This window comes from Anabrus simplex, chromosome 1 (genome assembly GCF_040414725.1).
Source record: "Anabrus simplex isolate iqAnaSimp1 chromosome 1, ASM4041472v1, whole genome shotgun sequence".
Taxonomy (NCBI): domain Eukaryota; kingdom Metazoa; phylum Arthropoda; class Insecta; order Orthoptera; family Tettigoniidae; genus Anabrus; species Anabrus simplex.
Window position 1 is genome coordinate 1,082,538,752 of NC_090265.1, and position 14,326 is coordinate 1,082,553,077.

At 37.7% G+C, this 14,326-nt stretch overlaps 1 protein-coding gene across 4 annotated transcripts in view; it reads right to left on the minus strand.

Annotated features, from left to right (window-relative positions):
• put (activin A receptor type 2 punt) overlaps positions 1-14,326 on the minus strand; it is a 317,293-nt gene that overhangs the window by 235,795 nt on the left and 67,172 nt on the right. For 3 of the 4 annotated variants that reach the window (XR_010858587.2, XM_067137220.2, XM_067137222.2), the window contains exon 3: positions 6,353-6,527. Coding sequence is in view for 3 of the 4 variants with exons in the window: in XM_067137220.2 (XP_066993321.1) it covers positions 6,353-6,527 (175 nt within the window). In the remaining variant the exon portion in view is untranslated. The remainder of the gene's footprint in view (positions 1-6,352; positions 6,528-14,326) is intronic. The other variant, XM_067137221.2, reaches the window with a different exon arrangement.

The following is a 14,326-nucleotide window of genomic DNA, read 5'->3' on the forward strand; positions in this document are numbered from 1 at the left end:
GTATTTATAACTAAATTGTATTTGATACAAATTTAAGATGCACGTAATACTCGCGTTTATACATCAAAATAATTAAAATAGTCTAAAACAAAATTCATAATTTTTCGCAACAATTCGGCGAACGTTTTTCCAACCTGAAAATAAAAATGAACGTATTAAGTTAATTTGTCATTAATTTGAGTATTAAAGTTAAAATATTACACTTGCAAAATATTATCGCTTTGTTGTGAAATGCAGACTTACCGGTACACAATTTATTCCAAATCTTCGGTGTCGCTATCGCAGGTTTCGCTATCTGATGCGCCGTCCTCGCCTCTGTTAATACCAGTATCAGATTCTTCGTCTCCCTGCCACACTGCGTCATCTTCGGAACCGTCTAGTGCATTCGAAATCCCAGTCCTTTTGAAGCTCTTGGAGACTAGTTCAGGTGGTATAAGATCCCAACTCTTCTTCACCCACGAGCATAACAAGTCCAAGGGTGGACGCCTGATATTTCCGGCGGGCGTCAATTGCTGATCGCCGCTCATCATCCACTCGTTGTAAAATCAACGTAAGTGGTCTTTAAAGGGTTTAATTAACACATACGTCTAGTGGCTGCAAAGCAGATGTTAGGCCACCAGGAATGACTATCTGTCGTGTCTTATTTGTAGTGAGAATTTGCTTCACTTCGTTCACGAGGTGACCTCGGAAACTATCTAAAACAAGCAGAGCTGGTTGTTTTAGTAGTGCACCAGGTCTTCTATTCCACACAGTCTTAACCCAGTCCAGCATGAGTTCTACGTCCATCCAACCCTTTGGTTGCACTCGTACATGAATTCCACGGGGAAACTGTATATTCTTAGGCATTGTTTTCCTCTTGAAAATGATGTAAGGCGGCAACTTTCTCCCGTCAGCTGTAATGACTAGCATTGCCGTGCATCGCAACTTCTCACTACCGCTGGTTTTCATTAATACACTCCGTGATCCTTTTAGCGTAATAGTGCTGTTGCGAGGCATATCAAAAAAGATTGGAGTCTGATCGGCATTACCGATTTGAGAAAGCAAGTACGAAGTTTCCTTGCGCAAACGTATGACAAATCGGTGAAAATTTACAATCTTGTCCGTGTAATCAGCAGGCAACTTTTGGCTTAGTGTTGTTCTCCTTCGCACTGACAGATTGTGTCGTCGCATGAACCCCTTAATCCACCCACGAGTCGCCTTAAACTGAGTTACCGGTATGTTGTGTTTGAACAATTAAGATTACGATATGTTGTGTTTGCGCGCTACCTCCTGTCCCTTAATTTGTAACATTTCATATGATACACTGCAGCCATTGTTACGTATTTCACTGACGTACCTAAACACTTCTTCGTCAATTATAGGAAACTTCCCTGTTTTAGGACCTCTAAACGCGCGTCTAGAAGGGTTTGTGCTTTTCAGCTTGTTTTTTACTTTCCGCCAGTCACGCACCAACTTTTCACTCACAGAAAATTTTCTTTCTGCAGCTCTGTTCCCGTGCTGTTCAGCGAAGGCAATTACGCTTAGCTTGAAGCCCGCAGAATAGTTTCTATATTTACCCATAATCGCTTATAAATGCTTCACACGTTAATGTTTTGCGATATAAATGACTTTCTGTAATTGTTCACTATTAAAACAAATTATTTCTGCAAACACCCAAAACACAAATTAAAAACTTAAACTCTCACGCACACATGTCTACAGTAATCACGTAAATCTGAAACAAATAAATGCATCTGTGATCTGTCCATTCCAGAGCAGCCAATACTGTTAGGCAGCAAGGAAGCATGCAACAATTTATCAGTTTAGCTCGTTGGTTGCGACACACTACTGCGCTTGCGCAAAGCTCGCAAACCGGAGCTCTAGCTAGCGCGGTGTAGATCTACTGTATAGTTGACTGTATTCCGAGACGTCAGTAACAAACATTCATTTTTTTCAATTTCTTTTAAACATACGGTAATTAGGTTAATATTTCTTCCCAGTTATTGATGATTTTAAATTACATTACTGACGAGTTTATAAAATAAAACTTTAATAGCATTGGATAATAATTATCTTGACTGCTTGGATAAAAGTTTTCATCCCATGCCCGGACACTTATGATGTAGTAGTAAGATAAGAGTCTAGCGATGACAACTGAGACATCGTAAATAATTCGGCTGAATAATTCCGTGGAAATCTGCGTTATCGTCTTGGATTTCACTTCGTGCGCAATAACACAGGAGCCGGCCCCATGGTGTAGGGGTAGCGTGCTTGCCTCTTACACGGAGGCCTCAGCTTCAATTCACGGCCGGGTCAGGGAATTTTACCTGTATCTGAGGGCTGGTTCGAGGTCCATTCAACCTACCTAGCCGGTATTTCCTGGCGACGTTGCCGATAAGCGATAACTTACAGCCTTACGTATTTCAAATGGGAACTCATAATAATGTAGGTGGTGAATAAATAGTACACTGTCTCGCGACCACGTTGTCAAACTGCCGATAGCCTACCGGTAAGCATAATATGTAGGTGGTGAATAAATAGTACACTGTCTCGCGACCACGTTGTCAAACTGCCGATAGTCTACCGGTAAGCCATGCGTCGTACATATACCGGTATTATTTATTTATACGTTGTGCAACATGTCACAAACGTGACTGTGTTGCCAAATTGCCCATAAACCATACACGTATTTAAATTGCGCATTCATGTGCAACTTACGTTGCAGTTCCATTTACCTTTTAACCAGATTAGTGAACAAAATTTGGACGTGCGACGATTATGTAATTAAAGGTTTAAAGTCCGATTTTTGTATTGAAAATAAAGGATGCGACGATTACGCGGTGGCGACGATTATGCCGTGAAATACGGTATGCTCAATATTATAAACACTACATATTTTAATACATACATTTCTATCACTACACCATACTAACAACACATTAAAAAATCCAAATATCTCCAGTATATACCATGTTTCAATAACACAGTTGAAATAACATTATGTTGTTATCTCCTATTCCCAATGCAAACATTACCACGTGCCACTGTGATAGCACCATCTTCCTCTCAATTGCTAACATTAAGGCCTGAGATATTGTAGTCTGCCTTTTAGAAAATTCATTCAACAGAGTACCACATGATCTCATTTGGACAGAGCACCACATGATCTCATTTGGCTGACAGTGAGACTACACAGTGTACCTGAAGCCTATGACAACTGGGTAAAACTTATGTACCGAAAGACCACAAGTTCAGTACAGAGTGCAGCAGGAATGTCCGATACCTTCGAAATCAATGTTCGTGTCTATCAATGATCGGCTTTGTTCCCATTGTTCTTCATACTCTGCATGAACGCCATCACAAATGGCATCCAGACCAGGCATCCGTGGACATTATTTGATGACATGTGGCTCACCAAACTCAGTCCTCGGGATGCTATGGATTGATTGAAGTGGAGGAAACACTGCAAGAAGGCTGATCCCACACAAATGGAAAAATGCAAAGATGATGATGATATTGTAGTCTGTCTTGCTGCAGCATACACCTATAATAATAAAAGAAAGTGTTTGTCTGTCTGTGCATGATGCCCAGCAAAATCTACAGCACACAGAGATTTGAAATTTTGAACATGGCAGATGGAAGGGGGTCCGAATGCACCTCGAAGCTGGAATTTTCATTTTTGCTTTCGTTGATGACTTATGAACGAAAAACCATCAGAAAACGTGTATTGGGATATGACAATACAACGGGCTGTCACCAAGATGATATGCATAGAGTCACTGTCGCTAGGCAACGTACATAAGGTAGGTAGAGAACACAATTCAAGGAGCCATTTTACGTCCATGGCGTAGGAAACCCTTTTTGGTCTTATATGGTGTGAGGGTATATGACCCTGTCGGATGGAGACGTAAAGTCTTGAGTTATTCGAGAGGAGTGGGCTATGTGCCGGCGCTGGGTTTCATCCTCTTCATTCTTACAATCATATATCATGTCATTCATATCATCTCATTAACTCATCTGATTAGGTTGACGTCATGAAAGATATCCGGTCGTAAAAATGCGCTACGAAGATTCACCTCACTTCATACCCAAACCGCGTAGAGAAAGGCAACAAGGGTTGGACATGTATACATTTTGAGGAAATATATAGGACTCAAGATAGACAATAAGAATAAACAAGGAATAATACGTTTTTCAGCCAAGATGCCATAAGTCCGTGGAATAGGAAGCCATTTTCCTTCGGTCCATGATGTCTGACTGTCTGTGTGCATGTGTGCGATGCCCAGCCAAATCTACGGTAAACACAGATCTGAAATGTTTGTCATAGGTGGGCACATGTTTTCACCTACGACACATGGCTGTTTCTAAGAGCAATTCTTGCACCAAGACATGAAGCTGTCAACGTCATCAATAAGCAACACTCACAAGAATTATCCGGTTACCATGTTTTCTTTCAACTAACACAATCTCATGTTTTATTATTTCATTTAGAGAAAACATAGCCTATAGTAAAGAAGATTACATTATAATAAACATGCACAGATCTGAAATTTCTAACATTTGTGGCCACAGCATTTCACCAATTACGCATGGCTATGTCAAAGAGCAACTCTTGCTCCAAGAAGTGATGCTGTCAACGTCATCAACAAGCAACTTTTACAAGAATTACCCGATGTTCTACAAAGTTACAAGTCTATCGACTACACGGCAGAGCTTTTGAAAGACTTGGAGTCACCTGGAGTATCCTCCAACATCTTAGAGCGGACGATTGTGGCACCGATTATCCTTCTTAAGAATAAGAATCCTGATCTCTGCAATGAACACGACTCTGAAACTGATGATTAATATTATTGAAGCCATTCTCATGATTGGGGGATGGAAGTAATATTCATTCCACAGATTCAAATAATTTCTTCGGATATACAGTTTATGTTTAGATGTCTGCAGTTCCCCGTTTGTTTCGGTTTCGCTATGAACATCAACAAGGCACTAGAACAATCTCTTAAATTTGTAGGACTCCATCTTCGAAAAGGCTGCTTCTCCCATTGTCAACTATACATGGTTTGTTCGAGAGTTGGAAAGGCAAACACACTATATATATCTCAGCTCCATTTGGAAGGACACTAATATAGTTCAACCGGAAGCTCTATAAGAAAAAAATAGTTTTTTATTATATAAAACAGTTGAATTAATAAAAACGGGCAAAGCTGCAGGTACATGCTATTATTTAATACAATCGATCATTACCCGTTGATTCACGACGAAAACTAAAATGCAAGTTTGAAACAAAAGGGAAGAATATGTTTTCACAATAACTGTGTATATAATGTGGCCAATAGCAGTTGTTAGGTAACTCATTCAAAATAAATGCTGAAGTAAATGATCGCTTAATTTTAATAGAAGATACTGTACTGAAATGAAATATAAATGTAATATTCCTCAAGATACAGCAGCATGCATCACTGATTTCAGGTTAAGTTATATATTCTTGGGTCTGTTTAAATTTCAGAAAGGCTGTTCCAACGTAAAATTATAACAAAAATGTGATCATCACTCCACTGGGGCCTGAAGTATGTTATCATGATTCATGCATGCTTAAGTTTGGTTAGGTGATGCTGTAAGAAAAATGATTGCCACAGAAGTCTCTTGAGTGGTACTATCACAAATTTAAGAATGAAATTGAACATGCGTGTTCACACAGTATTAGAATTAGAAAAGGCCTAACAAGTAAGCCACAATAGGGAAATCATCCATGAAAATGCAAGTTTTCAACTAACTGATTATCGTTTCATACCAATTTGAATATGCTTTTTTATCTTCCCCAACTCCTACAAAAAATCTTATATAACAACAATCCACTTCAGTGAATACATTTTTTGCTGTTATGTATTCTTGCTGTATTAACGAACTTCTACTGTATTAATATTAAACAAAGCTATCTTACAAAAACTTTGTTTCAAAATTTCCTTCCTAAAATTAGGATGCAAAGGATTATTTGGGTACCTATGGTCGTTTACTAAGTTTAACCGATAGAAAAATATGCTACCTCTCTGAGTAGTGATTTTATTTTTAAGGATCCTGATAACCTGCCGCAACTCCATAGAAGAGGGGCTAAAGTTGCTCTCAAATAAAAATAGCTTAACCTCTAGGTTAAGGGTATAAAATAATGACAGAACATGGCACAATGGGGGAGAAAATATGTACACCGTATAAAATATTCATGGATTAGAACACCTTGTGTCCTATATTTTCAGCAAGCATGCAGACAGGGATGAGGGTTTTTCTTGTTTATCTCTTCCCTGATATTTTTATTTTAAACTACCAACATGGACTCGTAACTTACAATAAGAAATGTTTTGGAAGTCTCATTCACCTGTCAGATTTGACTTACTGGGCTTCTTAGGAGGATCAGCAGGTTGAGGTTCCCATGTGAAGTTCTGATTGCACATATCTCCCTCACAACAACAAAAAAGCAACTCCTTCTTGGGCTCACGATTCTCTACACACTTGCGCTGATCATAGCATTCAATGTTGTTTACAAAGCATCCCTGTGACAGAAAACAAGTACTCAGCAATAATATCACATTATGTCATTCTACATTTACCGTAAGTCTAGCAAGATATTATCTAAAAACTTAAACCAAATGAACCAAAGTGCAATACAGTTGGTACATACTAGATAAAAATATTCACAGATGAAATTGCTCCAATAATCAATTACTGTAATAAATCTATATATACGAGGACGCTTTGAAAAGTTCTCGGAATCACCGCTAGATGTCAGTGCTAGAGCAACAAGATTCCCGCGCAATAATCACACATCCTTTGTGAGTGAACACGTGGCGCGTCAGTGCTCTAGCTGCAGGAGTGTGGTAGTGACGACTCTTTGTTGTTGTTCCCGTGTAGTGATTTGTGACAATGGAAAAAACTGAGATTCGAGCAGTGATTAAATACTTTGTAAAGAAAGATATGAAAGCAAAGGAAATTCATGCCGACTTTCAAAACACACTGGGGGACTCTGCTCCTTCATTTTCAACTGTTGCCAAGTGGACCAGCGAGTTTAAATTTGGTTGGGAGAGCTTGGGTGATGATCCACGTAGTAGACGGCCAAAAAGTGTTACGACCCCAGAATTTATCGCAAAAGTGCATAAAATGGTCATGATGGAGGATCGTCGACTGAAAGTGCGGGAGATTGCTGAAGCTGTAGGGATGTCTTCTGAATGGGTATATTTAGAAGCATGCTTTTTTCGCGTTAATTTTTGTTCAATTTCGCGAAAAGAAGACAATTTTTCGCGTTATTTTGCAAAATAGGGTTGACCCCATCGCTTTAATTTTGCTTTAATCATTTCGTAAAGTTATTCCCAAAATGTTTAATTCGTGAGATTTGTGAATTATTTATGTGAAAGATGGATGAAAAGAAACAAAATTGTTAATCATTCATGATGCCTTATGTAACAATCTTGATTAGAACTATAATATAGGGCTAATCAAGATTAATAACAAATTGCCTTTTTCACTATACATGGCCGCAGCTATCACTCTATATCTCCATACCATTAAGGGTTTTTAAAATTTTGATTAATTGAGAAATTGTTCTTCTGTCACCTGTTTCTCTTCACACGCATGATATTCGAATACAATTTCAAGATCGTTATTTTCAATTAATTTCGCTGCATTTTCGCACTTATCGCAAAATAAGTGCATTTCGCTTTAAACTGGCCTCATCGCTTTAATTCGCTGTAATTCGCGAAAACAAAATCACTGATTTCGTAACCAGAATCATATGATTCTTTAAGATATCTCAAAATCGCTCCAAAATATTTCTTGTCGAGTTTATAGTTAAAACGAGAAAATCATGCCTCTAGGTATATTATATTTTAACCGAAGAATTGGGTAAGAAAAAATTATCCGCAAGATGGGCTCTTGACATTGGACAATAAACGCACCAGATTGGAAATGTCCGAACAAAGACTGGCCCGTTTTCAGTGCAACCAACAAGATTTTTTGCACCGGTTTGTGACTACAGATGAAACTTGGGTCCACTACTATACCCCAGAGACAAAACAGCAGTCAAAGCAGTGGAAACATGCTGATTCACCACCACCAAAGAAAGCAAAGGCAGTGCGTTCGGCTGAAAAGGTCATGGCCTCAGTTTTCTGGGATGCAAAAGGCATTCTGCTGATAGATTATCTTCCTACTGGCCAAACAATTACGGGGCAATACAATGCAAAACTCCTATACCAACTACAGGAAAAGATACGCAAAACAAGGCTTGGTTTGGCAAGGAAAAAGGTCATCTTTCATCAGGACAACGCTCCGCTGCAGACAAGTGTTATTGCCATGGCGAAACTTCATGAACTGGGGTACGAATTGTTGCCACATCCACCTTATTCACCTCATTTGGCACCATCAGACTTTCATCTATTCCCTAAGCTGAAAATTTTCCTCGGTAGACGGAGATTTTCTACAAGGGAAGAACTGACAGCCGAATTGGAGAGGTATTTTGCAGGCCTGGAGGAATCTCATTTTTGAGATGGGATCAAGGCATTGGAACATCACTGGACCAAATGCATTAGTCTACAGGGAGACTATGTTGAAAAATAAAAGCTGTTCCACCGAGGTACGATACTTAATTCTAGTACATTCGGAGAACTTTTCAAACCACCTACGTATAAAATAAGAGTTTTGTCTGTACATTGCTCAGAATTTGAAAAGGATTGTATTTCTGTATCGGTCATGTCCACAGTAACAAGAAAATGCACTTTTAACTTTCCGTAAATTCTGTCTCTATGTATGTACACGCATCAGTAGAAAACGGCTAAAGAGAATTGAATGAAAATCGGTATTCAAAGTCGGGGAATGAGTCGCTACAATCTAGGCCATAAATAATTTTATTCACGCTGATTGAAATGGTAGTTTAGGGGAAGGTCTAATTTTCAAATATTTATGTTGTTGGTGGTTCTATGTTATTAAAAATGGTATGTAAAGACGGGAAAAAAATCGCTACAGTCTAGGCTATAAATAATTTTATTCACGCTAAGTGAAATGGTAGTTTAGGGGAAGGCCTAAAACTTATTCTTAAATATTCACATTATTAGTGGTCCTATATCATTGAAAATTGGTATGCAAAGTGAGAGAAGGAGCCACTACAATCAAGGCTGTAAATAATTTACTTCACGCTGAGTGAAATGGTAGTTTAGTAGAAGGCCTAAAATTTAATTCTCAAATAATTATATTATTAGTGGCCGTATCAACAAATACTACATTACCAAAGTTATATAGAATTAAATTTCCGATCACTTATGTCATACATTTTAACCGTACCGGCCATGATAAAGATATTCATGAATTTCAATTTTTTTGCAATGTCCATACCAACGCCCAGGCACAAGAAAATGGGTTAACAGAATTTAGTGAAAATCGGTATATAGAGTCGGGGAATAATAAACTACAGTTCAAGCTATAAACAATTTCTTTCAGCCTGGATGAAATTGTAGTTTAGGGGAAGGCGGCTAAAATGTAATTTTTAAATATCTATGTTATTCGTCCTATCAAAAAGTACTACATAAAAGTTATAGAGAATACAGTTTCTGGTCATTTATGTTTTATTCAGTTTTACCGTACCGACTACGATAAGAGTGGTATTTCAGAGTCAGGAGAAAACTAAATGTGAAAGCCTACAATATCGAAAGCGCATATAACATTGATCAACAATTACATTACATAGATCATTGTTTGTTGTGATGTTCTTTGTCTCTTATGCTGCCTCTCAACTCCGATAGATGGGATTACTGCTGCGTACAGAGTATAATAGCCTGGCTGAATATTGGCAGGAAACAGCCGGGGAGTTAGAAAACTTTCTTCTTTACCATGTCATTCCTCTGGTTCATACATTTTCTGATACAGCTGGTCAGTAACACACTGGTTCGTCATAGTATTACAGCTATATGATCCCTACTAAGATGCATTGTTTTGAATGAGCAGTGGGCATACTTAAGGCAGAGGCTCATTTAGTAGAGTAGTAGTATGGCTTGGTCTAGAATAACAATTTAAGCCTATTCCAGATTATAGCACCACAATTCACTAACTCAAAATTCAACGCTGAAAAGAGCCGTTTCTTAAGAAAAGCTTCTTCCTCTTCATTTTTATTAACCCTTTCCTGGCCAAATTATTTAAGAAATGAATTTTTGGGAACTGAACATGTTTTTGTAGTGATGGAATGTCAAGGAATGAGAGGCTATTTTTTTAAAAAAATTTCAAACACTGGAACTGTGAAAAAAATGTGGAAACTGTATATCCCAATGGCTGTCAGTATGCCTAAGTGACACAAATGTGGAAACTATACTTCCCAATAAACAAATGCTAGCACACACAAATCAGGACTTGTGAATATGTGCATTCATCTTACACCACACAGAAGTATAAATAATTTACAGTGCATACAGCTGTAACCATCATTTCAGATAGAATAAGGGGTGTACAGAGTGAAAGCCAAACGAATAATACATCCACAATTATACAGTATATTGAAGAGGAATCTGAACACATTAATTTGTCATGAAACAAGCTACTAAAACATTACATTTTACTTTTCATGGAATTTCTGGAACTCGGTAACATAATAAAATGAAATAAAATAAAAGACAAGAATTCTGGAGATGTATAATCATGGCAAGATGAAGAACTTATGTTCCTGTGTTTCACCTTTACATAAATCCTATTTATTTACCCATACTGAGACAAAAAAATATGCTCAATCTATGTCTGAAACACTACAGAATAAATTATGATAACATAAATAGCTTAGAATTACTAAGATCCATTTTTGTGGTGCAGAAAATCACTTCACTTCCCAAAAATTCACGCTCCTGTCAGCCATTACACTACACACATGTAAACAAACACATCCACAACCTAAAAACTGCAAATATACCAGAGCAGAATTTTTTTCTAGATTTTCTGATGTCCACACCAATAGCAGCACAAATCGAATGTGGGAATCCGGTTACCCAATGGCCCAATAGCAGATAAAAGTTAGTGGGAATTATATCACCCACTGGCCAGGAAAGGGTAATTCTACATTCATTTTGTTCCAAATTAGCAGTGAAACGGGGGTTTCTCCTCTGGCTTGGAGGAAAATTTGCCTCCAACTCAGATAGATTTTTCTGCCACCAGTGTAGTGAATTGATACTTTCTGACTCATCGGGTACTCCTAGCAAACAGATTAGTAAAAGGGCATAGTTTTTGCCCTGGGAGTCGCCACTATTCAACCCCCTCCCCATCGAAAAGTGATGAAGAGTGTTCACGGCTCATGGCTGTCTGCGGCTTGGTCATTCCAGCTCTGGAACTTTGGGCTGTTAAGATTGGCAGCTTAGTCTTGTTCGTTAAAGGTGAGAAACCGTGTGGTTTTTCATTTGATTTATGAAAGCATTGCTTTCAATCGCACCATTCCTACTGATGTCATTGTACAGTATGTTCATTTCAGTTGGGAAAACCACTAAGACTGTCTTTCTGAGAATGTAAAAAGGCAGGTGGAGAGTGAGTGTCTACCATTATAATGAAAACTCCCCAACTTGATTGTGACTGATGGTATGCAAGCGGGTGTACCATTACAGTAAAAATTCCCTAACTCAGAATTCCTATGAGAAAAGATGTTTGGTGACTTCCCCGTCGCGTTTCTAGGGTAACGTTAAGAGCTATGCAATTTCATACAATCTTGCTCACAACCTAGAATTCTGTATACAATGTAGAATTCCGTAGCAAAGCACGGGTACATCAGCTAGTTAACCATAAATGAAGAGTACATCCCCATGACTTGACTCTCTTCTATGCAAGTTAAAATTCCCTACTCAAGCAATAATAGCAAGTAAAATACCTACGGTCATACAGAAACAGACATTGGCGGAGGGGGCATGATTAGCATAGTAATTTAGGTACTGATTTCCCACCTGGGCAGCTGACATTTGATTTGATAACATTAATAATTCAATGGGATGGTGAGGAGCCAGAATTTTTTTCCCACTAATTTCCTTTGCATACTGGTATGTATACAGGCACAAAGCTGATCTATTTGAGCAACCAGACTGACGTGGGATTAAACCTGCCAATCAACACAGCTAAGAAGCTGGTATACGGATGGAGCCATAAAAAGTTGGCAGTAACAGATTTCTATTGGCAAGACACAAACTTTTCCATATTTCATCAAAAAGAGCTCAACAATGTTGCGAGATGGACAGCAGACAATGGTACGATGATAAACGGTGTTTAAAGTCAAGTTGTGAGTTCCGATGACTATTATACAGCTACAGTGAATTTGGATCACTACTTGTAATGTTAAGCAACTTTCTGTCACCAGGAAAAGTCCTCTCAATTTTAATTACTGCATTGATGGAGTGAAATATAAGAAAAGATTTTCATTGGAGTAATCACAAAAATGGGATTGTAAATAAAGGGTACAGATCTCTGCACATGGTTATGAGGGTATTTAGGGGTTGTAGTAAGGATGTAAGGGAGAAGGCATACAAGTCTCTGATAAGACTCGATGTAAGGGAGAGGGCATGTAAGTCTCTGGTAAGACTCCAACTTGAGTATGGTTCCAGTGTATGGGACCCTCACCAGGATTACTTGGTTCGAAAACCGGAAAAAGTACAAAGAAAAGCAGCTCGACTTGTTCTGGGTGATTTCAGACAAAACAGTAGCCTTACAAAAATGTTGCAAAGTTTGGGCTGGAAAGACTTGGCAGAAAGGAGACGAGCTGCTCGACTAAGTGGTATGAAAATCAATAACAGTAAATTTCCACCACCGGTCATCATTTCACCACTATAGAGCAGGATTTGACAATATTACATAAAACAAATAAAGGTGGTCTTCTAAATACACTAGAAAATATATATATTTATTTAGATCAACAAAGTGGTCAGGATAACAACCTATCGTCATAAAAGGAAAGAAAAATTCCACCTAATCAATACATTTATTTTCTTGTAAAGTATTACAATCTAGGACCGGTTTCGACCCTTCATAGGTCATCCTCAGCTATATCAGAATCACATTTGCATTTCTATCTTATACCTCTGAAAGACCTTCATGATATATTGTTTCATAATTTTCAGTGAAAACTTATCTTAAAAACTTACAAATTTCTAAGCGTTGTGTTAAAATTAAAAATTAAAATTACAAAACTTTGTGTATTATATACATGCCCTTTGGCTGACAGAATGCATCCTTGGGTTGATTAAGCATCTATCTTAGGTATTGTTGCTTATTCTGTTGAATCAATTCCCTTTTATACTTATGTACAATCGTGAATAGACTATCAGTAAAATTTGATAAATAAAGCTTGCGTGATAATTGTAATAAAATATCATGTTACATCTTTATACCATATTGCTGGAGTGATATTATTTTAGGTAGAATATAAATGCGTGTTGACCTCTATAAAATATTTTGACATAAACACACTAATAAATTTTAAAGTCTAATCATTGTACTTTAAAGTCTAAAATACTTATTGCTTTGGATCTTGCGTTGTTATGTGGTAAAATATTGTAACAATTTGTCTTATATAACATCAGATATTGATAATATTTAAATATGCCGTGTATGGTTGGCTTTTAAGTCTAATGATTAAATGGCAGTTCCTTCTTGCATAAAATTACAAGTTTCATATTATGTTGATTATGTATTGTATAAAACATAAATGTCTATTAAATAGAATGCTTATCATTTACTACAGAAGTTTTTTATACACTTGAATGTCCAGTAATATAGTCAGTGTATTAGTGACACTGAAACGTGTTGGCCTTGATTCTTGCATTATATTTCCATAATTTGCCTTTTTTTTTATATATGTCGAATGTTAGTCTTTATAGGTTCCATTTGTAAATAACAGCACGTTCCTATAATTGTGAAATGGATCAATATAAGCTTGATACGTATTAAATTATGCACTATATGTGTGATTCAGTTCTGGCCTAACTTCTGGAGTTTTCTCCCATCAGATGCCGTAAGAATGTGGTGGTTCCTTTCCCTTTTTGAGGCTGGTAAATTCTGTAAGCCAAAATGAATGAAGTGAGTTAGATTTCAATAGAAGTGTAATATTGTGTGAATTTGTAAAGCCTGAATTAATTTACTTACTGCCGGATGTTTGAAATGCGAGTTTCTTGGCCGTTTGACGAGTAATGTACCTCGTACTGATGGTTCTAGTGTTGTCTGTTGTGAGAGGGGCGGAGGGATAAGTAGGGGAGGTTGTTACGTGTGTATGGGCGGAGTCACTGAGGTTCGCGGTCTGCGCCGTAGCTTGTGTATGACGTCGTCTGTTGACTATTTTGACGTAGTCGTTTTTTTA